General features: G+C 47.4%; 1 protein-coding gene across 1 annotated transcript in view; it reads left to right on the top strand.

The window, feature by feature from the left end:
• AGBL4 (ATP/GTP binding protein like 4) overlaps positions 1 to 22,457 on the top strand; it is a 956,697-nt gene that overhangs the window by 848,564 nt on the left and 85,676 nt on the right. The window contains 1 exon segment of the mRNA XM_025051987.1: positions 7,664 to 7,778. Coding sequence (XP_024907755.1) covers positions 7,664 to 7,778 — 115 coding nt within the window.

The following is a 22,457-nucleotide window of genomic DNA, read 5'->3' as shown; positions in this document are numbered from 1 at the left end:
CTTGCCCACCTCCTCGGTGGTGGTCCACAGACAGAGGGCAGGGCCATCATCCCCTTTTATAGAGGCGCCCTGAGGCATGGAGGACTTTATGAATAGAGCTCAGGGGCTCTCTCTGTTGGCCCTGCTTTTCCAAAAAGGAATCTGGATGGTGCTGGGCTGATAGTCAGTGCTGTCTTGGAGGTTTTCAATCAATGTTTACTCCTTGGCAGAGCCTTTTAATGCCTTCCCACTACCTTCTCGAGATAAACTCCAAACTCCTTGGCATGACATTCATAACCCTCCATGATCTGGCTCTTGATCGGGTTCTCTGGCCTCAGCCTAATTGTATCCCAGCCCCACACAACTTAATCCCTGAATGGACAACCTTCTCTCCACCACTGGGCCTTTGCACCTGCTGCTCCTCTGCCTGTGGCTCCTTGCCACTTGGCAAACACCTCTCATCTCCTAAGGCTCATTTCAGGTGCCCTCTGTGGCCCACTCTCTCCAGTCCTCTGCTTGTGCCTGTATTGTTGGTTACCTGATGGTCATCTTCATTACCATGATTTGTTTTACATTTGAGTTATATTTTTTTCTTCCCACTTAAACCGTGAGCTATTTCAGGCCTAGGGTTGGGTCTTCCAGTGTCATTTCCTACATCTGAAAAACAGAGATTATCTTGTTCATTTCATGGGGCTGTTGTGGGGACACATGCTGTGTTGGCTCTGGGATGCTAAATCCTAGTTCAGAAAGAGGATCCTCAAGGTCACACAGCAGGTAAATAGCAGAAGAGGGCTTTGAATCTAGGCCTCCCAAACCTGTACATGCTTTTTTGCCGCACTCAGGGATGGGAAATGCTAGAAGGTCAGGCTTCTGGCCTGGAAAAACAGCACCTCTGCCCACCCCACAACCAATGTGCGTTTTACAGGCTCAGAGAAGTAAAGTGGCCTACCCACGGTCACACAGCTAACTCATAACAGATATGGCCTGGGACCCATCTCCCCAATCCTGCCTTCCTCTTTCTCTATCTCTAACTGTCCCTTGAGACACACGATTCCTCCTTTCTTGAGGCAGCTTAAGTCAGGCATCATTCCCCCACTTTGCCAAAGAGAGACTGAGGCACAGTCTCTTCCAGGGGTCTCTCAGCCCCCTGAAGACAGCCAGGACCACAGCCCTACAGGGCTCAGCTGGGCTAAGCTCTCAAATGGATCGCCTCCTCTGCCCACCTTGCTGTGGGGGTGGCAGGAAGGCCCAAGCAAGGCCTGAGAGGGTGGCTGAGATACCTGTGGTTCTGTTAACTTCTTCCTCGTTAACTGGCTCAGTGACCTTGAGCGGGAACAGACATGTGAAGCCTGGTCGTCCCCATCTGGCTGGGACCAAGTTTCTCTCCACAGAGCTGCCGACACACCTGCTGGTGGGAGTACAGTGATGACGTCATCCCAGAGCTCCAGAAGCAGGTGTCATTACGGGAGGCAGAGCTTTGATTTCCTCAAGGCTCTGCTTGCGGTGGGACAGCCAAGCCTCGGCCACCACTCTGCTGCCCCCAACCCCTTTCTGGCCTCTATGAGGCTAAACTACCCTTGCTGGCCAGCTACGACAGGGGGCTCGGTGTCGCCCTATAGCAGTGTGTGTGTGGCACGGTCTCTGGAGCTACAGCGCCTGGGGTTGGATCCTGGCTCCTCCACTTAGCACATTATGACCTTGGGGAGGTCGCATAACCTCCCTGTGACTCCGTTCTTTTTTCTTGAAAGGGAACTGTAACAGGGATCCTGCCTCATAGGACCGTTGTCAAGATTGAATGAGTTAAGATTCATAAAGTATTTAGGACGGGATCTGGGGTAGAGTAAGCACTAAATACCTGTTATTAGTAGGGAAGGGAGGTAGCACTAAATGAGTACTTTGCAGGTGTCAGGTATGGTTCCTCTAATCTTTGCGGCGAACCCAAAGCCTAGTGTGTGACTTCTACGCTGTGTGCCTCCCCCACTTCCTCGCCCGCTTCCTGAGAGAGCCGTTAGCTGAGCCCTCCTCATCTACATGCCGGGAAGGTCAAGCTGAACGTCCGTAGCTTGGCCGGGACTAGACCTGGGTCTTCCTCCTGGCCCAGTGATTGCTCTTGCATTAAAGCTGACTTCGTAATTAAGATCCTTCATAACTGAATTAATTATAAACCTACATTTATGGAATGATACTGTGGGCAAGGCACATCCCCTCTGGAGGGCGGCATGGGGAGTGGACGTATCAGAGGCTTTGGACTCAGGCAGGCCTGAGTTTGGATCCTGCCCCTTCCGCCTCCTAGCTGGGGAACCTTCCTCAAGTCCTCAGTTCTCAGAGCCTCTGTTTCTTCACCTGCAAAATGGGACAGCAGTATGGTCCTCCAGGAGGGTTACATGAGATCACGTATGTCGGTGCTCACTGCAGCCTCAGGCACATGTGGGTACCAGCCATGCCCACTCTCCCCTCTTCTCGCTCTTCCACAGTAGTCCTACCGGGTCACTGGGCAGCTCTCAGCTCTACTCTTCAGAAAAGCCGAGGGACTCCCTGAACATCACCTGGAAAGTTAGTGGTGGTGTGAGGACTGGGCCCACGTCTCCTGCCCCCCAGCCTAAGCCCTGCTGTTATGTGTGCGGCCCTCCCTCGGGGAGCTCACCTTCAGATTATCCTGTGGGGGAAGAGGAGGAGAGAGGGGAACACACACGCATGCACGCACACACGCACGCACACACGCACGCACACATACACGCGCGCACACACACCCCACCCACTCACAGCCACCAAGACCAGCACAGCCTAATATTTTCTCTCAGTAAAGTGGTGACCTTTGCCCCTTCCTTCCTCCCCTCCCCTGCTCTGCTTTCTTCTCAACTCAGGCCCTCAGCTCTTCTCCCTCTTGTCTCTCTCTAGCCCAAATAGCCTCACATAAGCACAACGCTAGGTCCACTAAGGGGTTCTCATGGGGTCTTTCTCTTCCCTAAGCCTCTGTCTTCTCATCTGTGAAATGGGCAGAATTGGGGGTGGGAAGAAGTTACGCTCTATGAACTCAGGCCATTCAGTGCCAGACTCCCTACGATTCAGAAATTTGGGTCCGTCGGGCTCAGCTGAGGGAAGATGGGCCTGGTGCCAGGTCAGCAGAGGACCTGTCATGGGGACCCCCCACTTTGGACCCAACAGAGACCCCTGACTGTCTTACTTCAAGCCTGGGCTCTTCCCATGGCAGTACCCTGCCACTTAGCAGAGACGAGCAACAATAAACCCTACACAGAACACTCTAGAGAGAACATCATGCAGACATACATGCAGATCACTCTGCAAATCACGGATAGATGGTGACACACGTGACAAGAGTTTTTGTCCACTACCCCCAAGAGCATCAGAACTCTTCACTGAAATTATGCGGTTTGGGGGAAAGGGGACCCCAAAAAGACAGATTAAGTTTCCAGCCCCTGGCAGATTGGGGCCTAATGGAGGAAACTGAGTTCAGTTATAGGAAAATAAGGAAAATTACCTTTCCTAGAGTTTGGGAGATCGAGGCTCGGATCTGCTGTTCAGGTCTGTCTTGCCTCTAGGCTGTGAGCCCCAGGGGGCAGGGACAGGTTTACCTCTTTGCCACTATTTTTTCAGTGCCTGGCTCAGTGCCAGAACAAGAAAAGTCCGCAATAGATATGAGTGACACGAATGACGAAAGATGGACCAGTGATGGGCACTGCATGTTCATTAGCTGGATTGACCTGTAGTTCCATTGGCTCCATTTTACAGATAGGGAAGCTAGGTCAGTGTGCTGACATCACTTGCTGAGTGTCTCTCAGGGACCTGGACAGGATTCATACCCGTTCTACTGGCTTCAAGTGTTGCTCTTTCCAGTAAGGCAAGAAGGGAAGAGCCAGGAGTTGCTGCTTCCCTTCCACCAGCTGCATCTTCGTGACTCTCTGGGCCCCGGTCACCAGAGAGCCCCTGCAGGTCACCACCACGTTGTACCCTGGTTCCTGACTGCAGCCTCTTTCTGTTTGCTGGCTCTCTGCCCTGTCTGCCCCGCTACCTTCACCCCTTTGCCTCCAGAACATCTCACCCTCCATTACTACTTACTGCAGCCTGCATTCCATGCTGCAGCCAGGGGGCGCTCCAGAATGCAGCTCTGGCCCTGTGCTTTGCAATGGCTCCTGTGTGTGCCCTTCGTATTCTTCAGCTGGACCAGCAAGTCCGTGTTTCCCTCTCCCGCTTCTCTCTCAGCGTCCTCCCAACACCACACTTTCAGCCAAACCAAGTAACAGCAATGATTAAAACCACACACGTATGCACTTCCTGTGTGCCAGACACTTTGCCTATATTGACTCACAGAGATCCTCACAGTAAGCCACAGGTAATTCTTCTTCTTTCCTCCTGAACCGAGGAGGAAACTGGAACTGAGCGGGTGAGGCCACACAGGTAGTCGAATCCAGATAGTCCAGTTTCAGCATCTTTGCCTTGAGACACGAAGCTCTCCCCGTGGAACTGAAGAGCCCTCTGTTAGCGAGCAAGCCATCTTCTTCCTCCCCTCCCAGCCTCTGTGCGGGAATTCCCGAGCTCCCGCTGACCTCTCACTTGCAATTTTCACCACAGCCTTCGCTAGTCTGTACAGTGGGATTGGCTTCCCTACCCGCACCCCTCTAAGGCAGGACCGCCCCTTCGTCGTGGAATGCCAAGCTTACGATGTGGACCTCGCTGTGAATGTTTGTGGAATGAGCGATAATCAGTTCAGCTAACCCTATACTTTGCCAAAGTCAGATGAATTCCTGGGGCCAATCTACCAGTGGGCATTTATTAGGCACCCGCGGTGTGCGCCTCCCTGAACCAAGTACACTGGGAGAAATAACAACAATATTCAGCTGTGGTTGGCCAGGCGACATCTGGCGGGGCCAGGCCAAAGCTGGCCCAGGGCAGTGACCTCTGCTGCCCAGCTTCCCTGTTCATCCTCGTCCTCCAGACTCCAGCCTCCAGTCTTCCGTCATCCTGCTTCCTCCCACCTTCCTGATTAAATTAGCTGGAAGGACCGGACCCTGCACACTTGTTTAAGAAGGGGCAGAGACCGATCTTAAAGGGTGGATTGTGCCTCCCTGCAGGAGGGAGATTATTCTCCTCACTGTCAGGGGGTATTCTTCTACTTTGGGAGAGAGAAATAAAATAGATGAAACCAGAGACTGTCAGTATGGGGTGCATCCTGGAGAACGATTGAGTTCTTTCTCTTAATTTTAAAGATGAGAGTAGGCCCACAGGCTTTCTAAAGGTCATCCAGTAACTGAGCCAAAACTGGAAGCGAGGTTCTCTGACTGCTGGCTCGTTGGCTTCTCCAGTTCAGTATCCTCATTCGCAAATTCCATAGTTAGTAAACTTCGCAGACCAGGACACTTACTTCCAAAAGCCATTCTGTTTTCCACTACCTGCATTGTCTTTCAATCTTCGATCTAAGCGAGTTAATGAAAGCACATTACAATTTTCGGGTGCTGTGCTAGGCAGTTAAAATACAGGAGTTCTAACCTAGTCACACAGCAATCTTCTAGATTAGGTACTATTATCCCTACATCAAGATGAGAAAACCAGTCAGAGAAAGCTGGTAACCTCTGTAGCTAATAACCAGTTCCGATTCAAATACAGGTCCCTAAGGCCACGTTCTTTCTGCTGCCTCGGTCCTTGCAAGGCTTTCGGCCCGTGGCCAGGGATGGCATTTCCTCTCCACTCTTACTTCCTCCAGCTTTCTCCTCAGACTCCTCTCTACTTCCATCCTCCACACCAAAAACAAAGCGAAAGATCTGCTCCCAATGTTCTGATCAATGGGAATGATTCCTGTTGAACTGCATCTGACCTCAAGCCAAGAGCTGAGTCTAAAACCTCTCCCGTCCTTGCCCCACCCTCAGTCTGAGAGCTGGAGCTCTGGGTGGCTGCAGCCTCCAGTCTGGCTTTGTTTTCTCTCATCCTTTTATTAGCTGCCTAATTGGCAGCCCAATTAATCTGTTCATCTGTGAAGGAGGATGGATCACAATGAGCTACTCCATTTCTAGAAGCCACTCTCTGAGGCAGCGTGGCCAGGCCCTGGGCGCAGGCTGGCTCCTTGATGAAGGGCCGCCGGGGAGCCGGGGTCAATTAGTGGACAGATTAAGCAATTATTACCCCCTAACAAGGGCGCCTGGCATCATTACCCTGCCTGTTTACTGGCAAACTGCAGCTTTAATATGAAGACCAACAAATAAATTAGGGCATCTGGTCTACTGCCGCATCGGCCGAGAAGTAAATGATGTCCAACTGGCATTCAGCTGCCCATGAATGCTCAGCCTTGGCCTAATGAAAAGCCTGAGATATCCTTCACTGGTCACGGATGCTCTGGAATGTGCTCTGGAGCAGTTTATGATTCCAAGAGCTAAGTGCCTGCTGCTGGGCATGTGGGTTGTTGTTAGTTACCCTACTGCCTTCCTCCTGTCTGTCTGTCAAAACCTACTTATCTTTCAGGGCCCAGCTCAAAGCTTCTTTTTCCTTGAGGCCTTTCCTGCTCTCAGGAAAGTGTCTGTCTGTCAAAACCTACTTATCTTTCAGGGCCAGCTCAAAGCTTCTTTCTCCTTGAGGCCTTTCCTGCTCTCTCCAGCAGGAAAGGCATTCCCCCGTCTGCATTTTGGGAGGGTTTTGTACTCTCCTATTACTTCCTAGCATTACAGTCATTTGGTAGAACCCCAGAGCTCCATTTTGCCCATGAAGGTTCCCAACGAAGAAGTAGAAATGTGGAGAAGAGCGGGGGGGAAAGGGCAGGGCTCCTAGCTGTTTGTTTCCTCCTACTCTGCTGTAGATATGTGCAGGCCGTCACCAGAAAGATACTATGGAGGTGGGTGTCAGGGTCAGATTTGCACTTTTGGAAGATTCCTCTGACCGTGGTGATGAAGGCACGTTCCAAAGGTGTTTGCTGTCACCCAGACTAGATGCGATGGTGGCCTAGAGTAGAAAAAAGGCAGAGGGATGGAGATGAGGGACAGATTTGCTAGATTCAAAGAAGAGACTTGGGCACTGCCGGACTGTGGGAGGAGAGTCATGAGGAATTCAACTTTCCTAAACCTGGCGACTTGGACGCAAGGAGGTGTTGGTGCCAGTGGAAAGCAGAAGGAGTCTGGGACTGTTGAGCAGAGAACTGTCAACGTGGGGACAAGAGCAGAGCTGGGGAACACTGAAGAAACTTCTCTCCTCTCATGTGACTTTATCCAAGTTCCTTCTCCTCTCTGCTTCCTGATGTGGCCATCAGCAACATGAGAGTTTAGATCCCGAAGGTCTCTGACTCCACAGCCATCAGTCCAATGTCAAGATTTAGCTAACTGTGTCCATTAGAGAGCAGCTCTTAATTTATTGTTCGGCTTGTTCTGCCTCTCCCCCATCTGTCTGTCAAAACATCGTGGGCCCTCAAAGGCGCAGGTCAAACGTTATCTTCTCTCGGAAGCTGACTGTGCTCTCCACGGGAAATGCTCTCTCCCTCCTGCCCATGGGCTTCAATATTATGTCTTGAACTATTTTTTGGAAACAGAAGCATATTTATAAAACTCACTGGGTAGCACGTACTCTATAGCCACATATCCACAGTGACTAACAACATACACCCCAAATCACTTGTTGAGCTCTCATCATTTTCCAAGCTGAGGAAGATGGGCCCCTTCCCTCTTGACACACTTTAACCCAGATCTAGGGATCATTGACTTCCTCATAAGCCAGCACCCGATTGCCCGTGCCCTACGGGAACACCTGGTCTTCAAGATCGCTCCAATGCTCAACCCTGATGGAGTCTACCTGGGCAATTACAGGTGAGAGATGAGTGAGGATGCTTGAAAGCTGGTAGTCATAAGATGGTGGATAGAAACAAGAAGAAAAAAGGGATATATTTTTGAGGAAAAACATTCAGACTACCCATGAGTTCATTATAGGAAGTTTCACCCTGACTGTTAAGACTGGCTAATGAGCCTTGGCTGTGTCATGCGCAGCCATCTGAGATCACTTGCTGAGGTTTTCTGGGCAGCTTGCTGGACCAGGAATCAGGAGGCCTAATATCAGTTTAGGCACCTGTTTCCTGTGTAACCTTGGGGAATTCACTTTCCCTCTGATGCTCAGTTTCTCTTGCATAGTGGAGACAGTAATTACTTACCTGACAGGGCACTTGTAAGCATCAAAAGAGATGGTGGGATGAATATGCTTTGCAGAATATCCCATGGCTGTTATAATGATTACTGTTTCATCCCTGTGTTTCTTCTTGGAGATCGTTAATGATGGAGAGTATCATCCCAGATCATCTGAATGGCATTTCTTTTTGGTTTGGGCATGCCAGATAGCCCCATACTCATTCCTGCACTCATGTCTTGAATTCTGTTTCTCCTAGCTGCACTATTATGTACAACCTAAAGTCCCACTGCTCAGGGGATCATCAGCCGAAAGAACATTGAATCCTCTCAGATGGCATTATTACTCGTATTAAACACTCAAGGCAACCGACTTGCCCAAAGTCATACAGCCGGTGATTTACCGTCTAACTTTACTGCCCAAATTATACAGATTTATTACTGATTAGTCCCACAGCTCCCGAGAAAGCATTCGAACTCCTCAGCTTTGCATGCAAGGCTCTGTATGACCCGGTGCCTGTCTGTCCACCATGCCGCCTCGCCTCCCACCCTCCTGTTTCACCTCCCACCTTCCATTCTTAGTGGCTCTAGCCACACTAAGCAAAGCCTAGTTCCCAAGACATGTCCTGTTCGTCTCTGATCCCTTACCTTTAGAAAGGCTGCCCTCTGCCCAGACTCTCCTCATCCCTTCTTCATCTCACTCACCCCTCTTCACAACTCAGCTCGCGCTCCTCCTTCTGAAAAACATCCCCCAAACATCCAAACAGAATTGGTCGCTGCCTTCCCTGAGCTCACACCAGCCTGGTTATCAAACAAGTTTTATCCATTACACAGACCCCACTGGCCCTCACTCAGGCCACCACAGGGCTGGGACTGAGCCTTGACAATCTTAGTATATGCCCCAGTGCCTAGCAGCAGGGATCAGCACACAGTAGGTGCTCAAAAAGTATTTGATGAATACTAGTGAAGAAAAGCTATGACTTTACTGATGAGGAAACTGAGGCCCAGAGATGAGATGGGACTTGCCCAAGATCAGTGGCAGAGATCAGTCCAGAACCCAGACTGTCTTATACCCAGCCAGGTTCATTTTAAACAGGCTTGGTTTACTGTTTTCCAAGAGCATGGCAACTGGGTCCAGAGGGGCTTCCTAGTCCCCCTGGGTATGAGTTAGAGAGAGCCCCTGGGATGCATGATGCCTTAATTAAAGACAGTTTTGCTTCCTCTCTTAATTGGCACAAGTGATGGTTCATTAGTGCTGGCAGGCTTTACGGCTTGCTGCAGGCCTGAGAGTAATGCCTTCTCACCTTCCCCAGACAGATGCACTGTTAGTGATAATGGTGGTAGAAAAGCCATTTGATTTATGTTAACATTTCTGTTTAATTACAAGAGCAGCAGTGGCCAGAGACAGGTCAATACCGTCCACTTCACACACACATTTATGTCATCATCCACTGTCCAGGGATGATGAGTTGGGAAGAAGTCTGTGACCTTGGCCAAAATCTCTCCCCTCTCTCTGGGTTTCAGATGGTCAGTTGGGTAGTCATGGGGAAGTAGATGCTTTTTTTTTTTTTTTTTTTTTATCTCTTTAAGCTCCAGATTTTGTGATTTGGGATTTCAGGATAAAAGAGCTCTAACCCTCAGAAACAGTTCTGTACTGAAGTTTAAGCCCCCAACGTTCTCCTAGCAAGAATGTGATTCTCATTATGAGAGTGGGAGAAAACCTCTAACCACAGGCATTAATCCTGTTGCTAAAACAGCTCTAGGTAGCTACAAAGAGCCTATCAATCATGAGAACTCACTACTAAAGATTTGGAGAATGTGGAAAATAATAATAAAGACTCAGAATTGAGAGCTTCAAGGTGCCTTAGAGGTCCTCTATGCCAGCCCCTCCCTGAGCCACCCTACTGCCTACAGCAGTTATTTCCCATGGCTTGATGGGACTTGCTAAGTCTTAACAGCAGGGAGGTGGGGGGAAGAATTTGGAGTTTGAACGGATTTGGGAAACACAGAGCTAAGCAGAGTTAAACATGTTCTTTTACAATAAGGTTTTTTAGTTTTCGTTATGCTAATAAGCAAGGATCTCAAGAGGGGAAGATAGCATTCTGTGTTTCCCAAAGTTAAGTGTCAAGGAACACTTTTCCTATAGAGCTTGTCTTTCTCCTCCGTACCCCTCCCCGCCCCGCCCCCAGTGGTGTTAGGGTTATAAAACATTGTGGAAAATGCCACCGAGAATTCTGCATCAAGAACTCACACATTTATCTCATTTAATCTTCATATCCACTCTGAGAAGGACCGTCTTTGTTAAGGTTCCTCTGCTTGCAAATAATAAAAATCTCAAATTAGCTTAAGTACAGGAGGAAAGGTGGGAGGGAGAAAGGGAGGGTGAGAGAGAAGGAAGAAGGAAGCAAGGAAGGAAGGGACGAAAGAAGGAGGAGGGAGGGAGGGAGGAAGGGAGGGGCAGACTTATAAACAGAGCCAGACCTCACAGGAACTGGTCACATCGTGGGAGACAGGTTTGAACACAGACACCAGACACGGTGCCCTGGCTGCCTCTCTCTCATGCTCTCCGACTTTCACTCTCTCAATATCCCCTTAGGATGTGCAGTCTCGTAACCCTCAGTGAAGTGAAGTAATCTGCCTTAGGTCCTGTGGCCTGTGAGGAACAGGCAAGGGTGCAGGTCTGTCTGAGCCAGAGCTGGTGAACCTCCCTGCTGCCTCACACTCCCACTGTAGCCCGCAGCAGACATGCCAGACCCTGTGTGGAAAGCGAGTCAGGCCTGCTCTCAAAGCACTTCCCTTGTCCTCCCCCTCCCCCTCCCCATCTTCCTTCACCTACTTCTCTGTCTTCTACATTGAAGAAACATGGAATTGTCTCCTGGGAAGGACAATCAGGAGAACTGATCACTCAAAGCTTATATTTAATAACACACGTATCTATGCTCTAGCATTTTATGGTATTTATAGAAAACTAGACAAGGTACACTCTAGCATTTAACTGCAAAGGGTGGCAGCTATACCATGATAGATGACACTCTTTATGTTAAGGGGCAGCAGCATTTACTAACTAGGCTGTTGTGTATTCTACTAGACCGTGGCTTACGGGAAGGGTATGGAGGGCCCATACTGAAGTTTATAACAACCAAATTACACTCTACAGTAGCCACCTGTAATAGTTAGAAGATATAACAGTATATAACAATGATATTATGGCATACAATAAAGACGCAGGGCAACTGTACACTCTGTGTCCCTTACTACACTTCAATTACACTGGCTTTTTTCTTTTTCAGAGCCTCTGATATGAAGTAGGTCTCCCATTATGCTGTATTCTGTTTTGTCCTTTCATGCCAGCCCCCAATCCTGTGTTTGTGACTATTTATTTAATGGCCGTCTCCTTCTGTAGATGGTAAACCCCATAAAGTCAGGACTTCGTCTACCTGCATCCCCAAAGCCAAGTGTGATGCCTGGCACGGACTGGGCCTTCGATGTATAGTATCTGACTGAATAAATAAACTTTAACAGCCGTGTTTAGTAATTGTGCCCTGGCACAAGCTACAACTCCCAGTGTAGAGCAGCTATCATTTAGGGTCGTCAAAATCACAGAGACAGAAAGTAGAATCCTGGCTGCCACAGGCTGGAGGGAGAAGGAACGAAGAATTAATTGTTCAGTGGGTATAGAGTTTCGGTTTTATAAGATGAAAAGCATTTTGAATTCGGGTGGTGGTGATGGTAGCGTGACATTAAGAATGTCCTTAATACCACTGAACTGCACACTTAAAAATGATTCAGATGGTAAATTTTATGTTATGTGTATTTTACCACAATAAAATAAATAAGAATGGCGTGACTACTGAGGCAATGTGAGCATCTTCGTAGAGTCTCAGAGGTGGATCTGGGGCCTAGAGGTCTTGAGGGATGAATACTGTCACTTCAGGTATCGCAGACCCAAGAAGCTGCAGGAGACTCCTAGATGGGAGGCCACTGGGTTGGGGGGTGATTGTCATCAGTTGGCAATCCTCAATGTCCGGCAGTAGGTGCGGCCACCCATATGCACTGCAGCATTTGCTTGCTCTGCCACCTCCTCCTCCCCCATCACCTTCTTTGCAGAGAATACAGCCCCCACCCCCACCTGTGTACCCCACCGTGTTTTCTTCTGAGCATGTGTAATGCACGAGTTGCCTTGCATTTGAAAAACAGACTCTCCATCTCCATATGACAATATGAAACTCTGTGTTGGGTTTGCATTTCTTAATTAGGTGCTTGTCATTGTGTATTCCATAGAGCCACGTATAAGTAAACAGTCATAGACCTTTGAATAAATTTATTGGTTTTATTTATGTTTCTGGGCATAAAAATCTATAATTACCAGGTACAGCCTCAGTATAACTGGTATTTAATGACAATTACTTTTTGTTACCATAGAAATGAGTCCAAAGTAGTTACCCATAATTTCTCATTTCCCAAACCTCACACATGCTGAATTGCAATATTACCATAGTAATTGCCTATTAGTCATCATAAAATACGCAGTTACCCAAAAGATAGCAAGATGCTGTGAAATTTCTCATCTTCAGAAAGCCTCAGTGTTTCTTGGGAATGTGGAGGCGGGGGAGAGGAGCAGGCCTCCATGGGTGGTGCAGAAATGATTCAGCTTTGTAGCAGGGCACTGCAGATACCGCGGTGGAAACGGATGCTGCTGCAATCTGCAGACCCGCGCCTCATGTCTCTTGGCCCTGGTGCTCCTCACGTAGCAGCGAACGCTCGAGTGTAGTCAATCCAATTTAACTAAGGTTTGTAGAGGGCCTGCTGAGTGTCAGGCCCTGTGTCGGGCCTTAGGGAAGCAGATGGAAATCAGAGGCAGCCCTTCTCAATAAGAATCCCTGTGGTTGTCCTGGGTGTGTGCGTGCATGTGTGCGCGTGCGTGCGTGTAATGCTATAGAGGCCTAGATAGAATTCGAGCTAATGTCTAAGTGCTTACAAACTATACATTATATATATCATTGCATTTAACTCTCACAGTAGCCCTATGATGAACGCCGTATTGTGGCCCTATTTTAAATAGAGGAAATTGAGATACAGAGGTACCAAGGAGCTTGCTCCAGGTCCCTCAGTAGGAAGAGTCAGATTAGGTTTTTGACCCTAGGCAGGCCAGTCATAGCCTGCTACAGATTTAACCCCCTGCTACACTACTGAAAACAGTGAGTGTTTCCTTCTGAGCGAGTGATGAGGGGAGGTTTTTGAGAGATGGAAGATATATAGGAGTTCACCAGACATAAAAAGGAGATAAAGATAGATTTGCATAGCAAAATATCATTAAAGATGGCAGAGGGTGAAACACTACGGGAGGTATTTCCAACACACACACACACACACACACACACACACACACACACAGACTGACCTTGTCCTCCTCAACATCCAAAGGAGGAAACATTTTAAACTGTCCAAAACAGAACAAAAAATTAGGTCTATAGAATTGATGTCAATATCTTTTGTTCTTTAACAGCATAAAAACTGCATTTTTCATCAAGCTTGAAATGAAAAACAAAGATTCACTGCAACTATTGTCTTCCAGAAAGATCTGCCAGCGCCATCTTGCTGTGCCTCCTTCTCCACCGCAGCCACGTTTCTCTCGCCTGCTTGGCGCCTCTGTCGTAGTGTTATCAGCCTTGGAGTAGAAAGGGTGCTCAGAGACATCTAATCCAGTGCCCACCCAGAGCAGGGTCACCCTCAGAAGTATCCCCAAGTGACAGCCGTGCCCCTCTGTTGTTCACCTCCAGGCAGGTCTGGGTGGTTCTCTCTCCCTTCCAAAGCGTCATATTGCACTGACGCCAGTTCTGATCATCTGCTTCTTCCCCTCCACGAAGGATTACTCAGATTCAGTCCGCTGTTCACACAGCGCCCCTTTAGCTCTTTCAAGACTGTGTTCCCACTCCTCCCTACTCACTCCAACCACTCCTGCTCTCCAGGCTGAAGATCCCCAAAACCTTCCAACTGCCCACGTGGAATCTGAAATCCATTCCTCTCCCAGTCCTTCCTGCCGTCCTCTGAACATACTCCAGATGTTCGTCGTTGTCTGTCTTTGAGGCGTGGTGTCCACCACTGAACAGCTATGATGATCACAATGATGATGATGACGATGGTGGTGGCAATGTTGATGGTGATGAGGAATAGTTAACATCCAGTGGTGTATTGTTTTACTTAATTCTTAGAACAACTCCATCATTATTCTTATTTTGCAGATGAGGAAACTAAGGCATATGTATGTCAGGTAACACCCTCAAGTTATAGAACTAGCTAGTGGAATAGGAGCAGGGAGAGACTATCACAGGCCCAATTGTGAGGACCATACTTCTGAAACAGGCCATATGTACATTGCTATCTGACACTGAGCTCTTCTCAACTTAAATCTTTCCACTTGCATTTCTACTAAGTCACAATTTCCCATCTTCTATTAGAGCCTTACAAGAAGTCTGTGGCATAGGCAGGGCAGGACTCACTTTCCCACTTCGAGCAAAGAAGAAACCGAGCCACAGAGAGACGAAGTAACTCATTCAAGGTCACACAGCGAGTGAGCCGCATAGTCCAGATGAAGCATGAATGACAGCAGGGGCCAGACAGAACTTTAGCTCCTGCTTTATGTAACCTGAGTGATGTTTCTGTGGAGGCTGAAAGGACATCGGGGCTGGCAGTGTAATCAGGTGTCTAACCCACAAGTGCACACCGCCAAAACCAATTATTCAAATGAGCTTCCCAGCCAGGTTCCACAGAAAAGGCCAGATGGCTAGATGTCTGTGGAGGCAGCTCCCCATCTCTGTCCCTGAAAGCAACTGAATAGCATTTCAAAGTTAAGAGTAGATAGCAAGTTGATTTTAATAATTGACTCTACAGTGAAGACAGACCTCTGAGGAGACCGTAACCCAGAATTGGCGGCTGGGGAGTCTAGAGGAGCTAAACACCATGATAGAATCAAGAACTTCATCATTTCTGGTCTTAGTTCCTCAACCACTGCTTGAACAGTGTCAGTTTTCTATGTAAAGTCCTTCCATGGCTCCCATTGACCATCAGAAGGAAACGGAACTCCTTAGCTTGGTATTTAAGGCATACGCAGTGTCCCAGAACTTCCTTCTCGACTTCATCTCTCACAATTCACCTCACCCCCGCCCTGTACCTCCCCCCTCCATCAGTCCCCTTGCCTTCCTGGGCCCTCTCCAGTGCCCTGAAGTGGCCTACTCTAGTTCACACCTTGGCCTTCGCTGGCACTCTGCCCCTCCTTAAGAAACCTTTCAACCAAATTATTTCTTTCCCCTCTCCTTTTTTTTCCCCTTCCTTCCCCTCCCCCTCCATTCCTTCCCTCCCACATTCACCCAGAGCGTACTCTGTGCCATGCATTGGAGAACTGAGATGGACTTTGCCCTCATGGAGGAGGTGCCATTTAAGATGAGTCTTGAGGGATGAGTAAGGGTTAGCCAGGGGAAGAGCATGGCAACACGTTCTAAACCAAAGGGATCGTGATGTTAAATGATAACAGCGATGATAATAACACAAACATAAAGTGAACTTATACCAGCTGCCAGGTTCTGTTCTAAGTGTTTTATGCGTATTATTTCCACCGGAGATGTAGGGGTGATAATTCATCATATTCCCACTCCTACTCTCATCCTGTTTCTGCCAAGTTCAAAGGAGGTACAGGGATTAGAAAGATAGAGGTCAAAGTATTAGCTTTATTATTGATAAAAGTGGGATTTGGAAGGCATGGCTTATATCTGTGGCTAAAATCGGCCTCTTTTTACCTCACCGCCAAATTCAACTTCCTCACCAGCCACAAGCAGAGCAGGAAGAGAGCTGTCTCCCAAAAGCACACCATGTGGCAGAAAGGAGGCCAGAATGTACCCTCCCTACAGAACGAAACAAGCTGTGCCAAGAGAGGCTAGGCCTAACAAGCCCTGCACCTTTTCTCAGGCTGACCAATCAGATAAGTTCCATCCCCTCCCTCAGGAAGAGGAAGAAAGGGGATGTAGACAAAGAACTATTTTCTCTACTCCTGGGGACTAAAAGTCTCCACTCAGATTGAAAGCAGTTGGGGGTTTGTCCCAACAACCCCCTGAACCTATGAGGTAGGTTCTTGTATTATCTTCATATTACAGACCAGGAAGCTGAAGCACAAAGAGAGGTTAAATCATTTGCCCAAGTCCTCATGATCATAGGAGATCCAAGCATCAAAACCAGAGAGCTAGCTCGGTGCCCAAGCACTTAGCCTCTGAGCCTTGCTGCCTGCGCCCTGAGTGAGCAGGGAGCCTGGGAGAATGCCAGGTGGTCTGGCGTGGCCGATACATGTGATTGGGGCTGCAGCCCACAGAATAGGTTCACACACAGCACAAAGGTCCCAGGTAACAGGGCAGGTAGAGGCTGACCTTCAGCCCAGCCCTAACAAGCCTTGAGACTTGGAGGAACTGTATTATCCTATAGGAGGGGGCACCTCTTTGAGATTAGCTCATAGGACTTATAGGATCCTTGCATGGTGTACAGATCGGGGCCATGGTACAAAAAGCTGGAGGAATAAGTGGGGACCAGATTGTGGAAGACACTGAGGGTCATACCAAGATCAAAGCATAAGACCAGCTAACATACATGTAGCATTTATCTCAAACTCGGCAGTGTCCCCAGCATTTCACACAGCTGATCTTATTTAATCCTCTGAGGTAGGCAAAATCCACATTTTGCAGATCGGTGCCGAGGCACAGAGAAGCTAAGCCACACAGCTAATGCACAGCCAAACCAGGGTCTTATCCAGGTGGCGTGGCTCTCTCTCTCAGTCTAAGCTGCTTCTCAGACCAGGTGGGCAGGGGTCTTGCCAGCTCCCAGATCTTTTGAAGACCTGAAGGACTTCTCTTCCCCTTTGGGTTTCCTCTGCCCTTTTTCACTTAAGAAAACGAAATAGCCAATTCCTAGCCCCAAGGGCCAGTGCACTCCTTTAGAAAACATGTTCCTCCAGGCCTGTCACAATGGAATTTTTTCCTGGTTAATGTTCTTATAAAGAGAAACATAATCCATCAGTTCTAAAATGGACTTCCAACTCTACAGTTACATAGCAACGTGACCTTAGCCTCAGGTTCCCCATCTGAGGATTGTATGAAGTCTTGGGTGCCTTCCAATTGGTGACTAGCTCACAGAATTGTTATAAGCAATGTGGAAATCCCACCTACCCTCCTCCCATCTCACACACACCCTGACCACCACCAAACCCGGTGTTTGTCATCAAGCAGAGGACGGGAAGGAAGAGATGAATCCCCAGAGCACATGCTTTCCACGGGAAGGGAGGAGGTACTCCGACAAACCTGCTCTTTGTCCACTAGGAATAAGTTCTGGGAGAAAAGGCCCCAGAGAGTGTAGGGCTGGAGATGATCCTTTTCCAGGCATGGTCTGAGCACCCCCTCCCCCCAATCCTGCCACCCTCCAGAAAGGCCACCATTACATGGTAGAGACCTGGCTGACCCTTGGAGGTGAGAAACCTGAGCACTACCCCTGGCTCTGCTAGGAACCTTGGACAGGTCCAGGGTCACTCCACATGGTCATATAGTTTGTGCACAGAGGCTCTTGGAAGGAGGGGGCCAATGGGGGCTGCAACTCTGCTTCTCCCCCAAGTCTGGCCAGAGCAAGGGGCATCATTTTGTATTTAACCTACCCAGAAGGGGAACCTATTTATAAGTTGTCAGCCTGGATGGGGAGGTTGGGGCATGGGAGTCTTTGTTGATTTTTATAAAAGTTCCCTTCATGCTAATCTCCCATTTGAGACTGAGTTTCCCCATTTAAAAATTAAGGGTGTTGCATCCACCGCTTACCTTACATTAATCCCTCTATCACGTGCTGACCTGACTCCCAGGACTGCAAAGAGAGAATATAGTCATGGCTAAGAACATAGGTATAAGCTTTAGAGCCAGCAAACTGGGTTCAAGTCCTGCCTCTGTCGCTTGTCCTTTCTGGCTACAGGCAAATTATTTAACCGTTCTGAGCCTTTATTCACACAGTTTAACTGAGAGTCAGCTGTGTACTTGACACTGTGCTAGCACTGCAGACTCAATGGCAAATGAGATAGATTCAGTTTCTGGCCTCCCGTGGCTTTCAGGTCTTTAAGCAAAACAGATGAATTTGTCCAAGGTCACAGAACTACTCAGTGGTAGGTCTGGGACACAAACCGAAGTCCTTCTGACTTGAAACCTGTGTTCTTATCCATCCTCCTCTCTGCCGCCACAGCCCCAGTCATAGATATCTCCTTGTCGTGATAATCTAAGAAGGGGTGTGAAGGAAATGCTTTAAATATCCTGGTGGTGGTGATGAGGAGTAGACGTATTATAATTATCCCTTGTGTTTAGGACAAAGGACACTGCCTGCTGTCCTCCATCTTCACCACAGCACAGCCCACCCCACCTGCTAAGCATTTTGCAGAAGCTGTGGATGACAGATTGTCTGGCATTCTGACACTGGCCAATCAATAAAGCTGGAAGGTGCCTCAGGCCAAGGGCAATTGAATCCCAACCTTTTAGTGGTATTAAATAAAGCGATATTTATTTTGCTTTTGGTGCAAATATACATAATCCAATCCAGCTCATTGGGCGTGCTGAAAAACTGCTGCACTTGAGGGACAATTGCATGCAAATCCCATACATCTCCGCTTGTCAATGCCACCCTTCCAGGAGCATGCAGCCCCACAGTGCTCAGAACAAGATTGATCTGGAGCCACCAAGCTGCCTTTTTTTATATCCTTTACAGGAGATGAAATGGAAATTATAAGAGGGGAATTAAAATCATTGCTCTCATTCTAGCTGCCATTATTGCAACAGGGATGAGGCATGATGCCCTTCATGAGATAGAGCTATTTATTTGCCATTCGAATAATGTTCTCTGGAACCACTGCATCTCTGCCTTTGGGCAGAGGAGGAAGAGACCAGTACAGTACAGGAAAGAGCAAAAGTGTAGCTTAGTATCTCTTTCGTAGATCACACAATCTTGCTAATGGCTAGAGGGACCTCAAAGAGTCACTGTAGAACACCCTGGCATCAATAAAACCTAGGTTCAAATCCCAACTCTATATCCTAGCAATTGTTAAGTGACCTTCCCAAGGTCAAATCTCTCTTGCATTTTATTTGCTCTTTTATAAAATGGGGATAAATAATTCCTACCTCATTTGGTTATTGTGTCCAGCATATAATAGGTATTTAACTATTTTTCAAAATATATCTTCGAGTAATAATCTAAACCTTGTTTGCAAACCTTTAGGACATTTGTTTATGCATTTATGCAACTATTCATTCACTCATTCAATAGATATAGTGAAACTTCTCTGTACTTCGGTCCATAGTAGATAAGTTGGAGTGGAGGTAGACAAGATGACTTAGACATAGTCCCTGTCTTCACTGGGCTCACAGTCTGGAAGAAGAAAGGATACTCAAGAGTATGTTCATTTCAAGAGAAAGAAATTATATGTTATACAGTCATATATACATTTGGATTTTCTTGAATGGTCCTAATGTCAAATACTCTGTCTCGTTGGTGCCATTAACAGCTCCATCTATGTCATAACATGGGTCCTGATGGTGAGCTCATTCAGATATTTCATCTTAAAAATAAGTAACAAAATAGAAGAGCACCAAGGAGACCCAAGAGTTCACATTTGATGACTAACTTGGCAATCACAGGAGTGAGAGACTGACATCTTGTCCATTCCCCTGTCTTTAGACAGCTTATTTGGGTCCTGAAACCACTGAAGAGAAAGAGCCTGCACCAGCCTTGCACTTCTGGTGCTTACAGCCGAGTTAGGGAAACAAGCATAGCACATGAGTAGCCTGTTTGAAATAGGTATAATTTCCAACCATTCTCGCTTCCCTGACTTTGCACATGGTCACACCCTCTGCCTGGAATACTCTCTCATGCCTTGACTCTTGGCACACTGTTATCCCCTCCTCAAAGCTAGAGCAACTTGAAGTCTGCTAGAGGCAAAGATTGGGTCCCATGTAAATCTCAAATGTTGAAGGATGAATGCCCAGGCTACACCAATAAACCAAGCTCTTGGCAAATAAAAATGCATGCAATTAATGTTAAGATACTGATTGACAATTTAGTATTTCTTTAAAAAACTGTATCGATCCTTTTTTTAAAGACTATTTTGTTTTCTTTGTATTTAACTTTATTAGAAAGGTATGCTTCCTCCAAGTCTCTAACTTAGGGAGTAAAGCCACTATTGGTGTTTTAGAATCTTATGAGAGAGCTGGAAGAGAGACCAGTTAGTGAAATATGACTCCCTTGTTTTACAAAGAGTATGAAGTCTAGGGAAGCGAGGTGACTCTCCCAAGATGATAGAGATTTTATGCTACACAAACAGGGAGCATCTGGCTCTTCTGTTTTCTGTAGTGGGAGGAAAGGAACAATCACAGTCTCATCACCTTGTAATGATGGAGGAGCAAATCCCCTTCCACGCCATCTAATTAAAGAGATGTTGGACATTCTCCTCCTGCCCCCACCTCCACACAAACAGAGAGATGCCTATTACATTAGGAAGAAGCAGAGCATGGATATAAACTCAGCTCTGCCTGATACCCAGACTGGCGGAAAAGGTAGGATGTTACCCCCAGTCAGTGCTGTCTGCTGTCCACTCCAGCAACCTGTGGACTGAAAACTTAGTCCATGTCGCTCATGTAGGTTGTCGCATAAAACAATCATAAAACATTTTTGAGCTGCTATTATGTGCCAGAACATGTGCTAAGTTAAGTTAGTTACATGTGTTATGTCATTTAATGCTCACAACATTGTCCTGAATTATAAATGGACATAAGTTTGTGAGCATATCTTCTTTCTCCTGCTGGACTATGTTTCTTGAGGGCAGGGGATGTCAGAAGGCTTGTCTACCAATCCTGATGTCACCTCTTTTTCAAGCAAGTTGTTTATAACCTCTTTGTGCTTCAGCTTCCACGTCTGTAAAATGTGAATAACAATAGAGTCTCCCTCATAAGGTTAACCTAGATAAAGTATTTTGGACTCAGTAAAGTACTTAATTCTTGAGGCAGAGTAATGTTAGTAACTGCTTGATTGTGTTCCCTTGATGGTAATGGTGATGCTGCTGTAACCCGTATATAGAGCTATCTCTGTTCTCACTACGATCAATGAGAAGCCAACATCAGCACTTGGTTGGTCTAAAATACAGCAAATCGAAGACAAAATAACAAAACTCCTTGCCAGGCATTCAAGGCTCATCTCCTTCTACAGCTTCCCCAGTACCACCTCCTCACCACATACTCTCTGATTCAGTCAAATCAAATTGTCCACCATTCTCCCAATATCCTAGGTGGTTTCACAGTCCCTTTTTTTTGCTTACACTTTTCTTTCTGCTCCCAACTCGAATGACTTGTCCTCAATGAAGCCTTTCCGCATATGTCCCCACGAAACATTAGTTATTCTCCTACAGGGTTCCCGTCATGCTTATTTTAAGTAATAGGGGGACATTATTATTATCTACCCACCATCCCTACCCCAACCATCTCAAAGGAGAGGTGGATTCTCAATAGAGTCCTTTATTTTTATGAGTAGGGTGATAGATGGGAATGCAAATTTCATAAGCTGAGAGGTGGTTAAGTTGTATTGCTTAAAGAAATAGAGAAAGGAGCTTGGAAGATAAGATAGGAAAGTAAAATAGTGAGAGAGAGGGATAGAGAAGAAAAAAGGGGACAACTTGGGTTGAGAAAGAGGAGAGAGGAATATGGCCATTATGAGTTTTGAATCTGGTGAAAACCGCATAGGTGATGGAGAGCCATAGATGAATCTTGATCAGGAAGGCAAGATGGATCAGTGTGGGAGACATTCTGGGATTAGGGCGAGGAAGGTAATTTGAATTGTGAGCGAGTACAGAGTTTCTGGACATTAACTTCAGCCTGGGCTGCCCTGGTGAGTGCCTACATACAGTATGTGCAGGCCCAGCAGATGGAGACATGGGGACAGAGACCTGGATGAGGTACCTCTTCGAAGTACAAGCAGGGCTTTGAGCAGATCTGGAGCAAGAAAAGGAGGAAGAGGGAGAGGAAGAGAATCAGAGGTTATGGTCGAACTTGCCCTAGTGAAATTCTTTAATGTGCCCAAGAGAGAGTATGGAGAAGGTGGGCGGAATAGCTTTCACCAAGCAGGTGACATTCAATCAATGACTTGAAATAAGTGAGAGTGAGTCATTCGGATACCTGGAGGGAGAGAATTCCAGGCAGGAGGAGAGCCTGCACAAAAGCCCGAAGGCAGGATGCACCGGGCGTGTTGGAGGAAAAGAGAGGAGGCCCGTGTCTGGCACAGAGAAGCAAGAGAGATGGTGGTAGGAACTGATGTGAGAGGGGT

This window comes from Pteropus alecto, unplaced genomic scaffold (genome assembly GCF_000325575.1).
Source record: "Pteropus alecto unplaced genomic scaffold, ASM32557v1 scaffold25, whole genome shotgun sequence".
Classification (NCBI taxonomy): domain Eukaryota; kingdom Metazoa; phylum Chordata; class Mammalia; order Chiroptera; family Pteropodidae; genus Pteropus; species Pteropus alecto.
The sequence above is the reverse complement of the archived record's forward strand: the minus strand, read 5'-3'. Positions and strand labels throughout refer to the sequence as shown.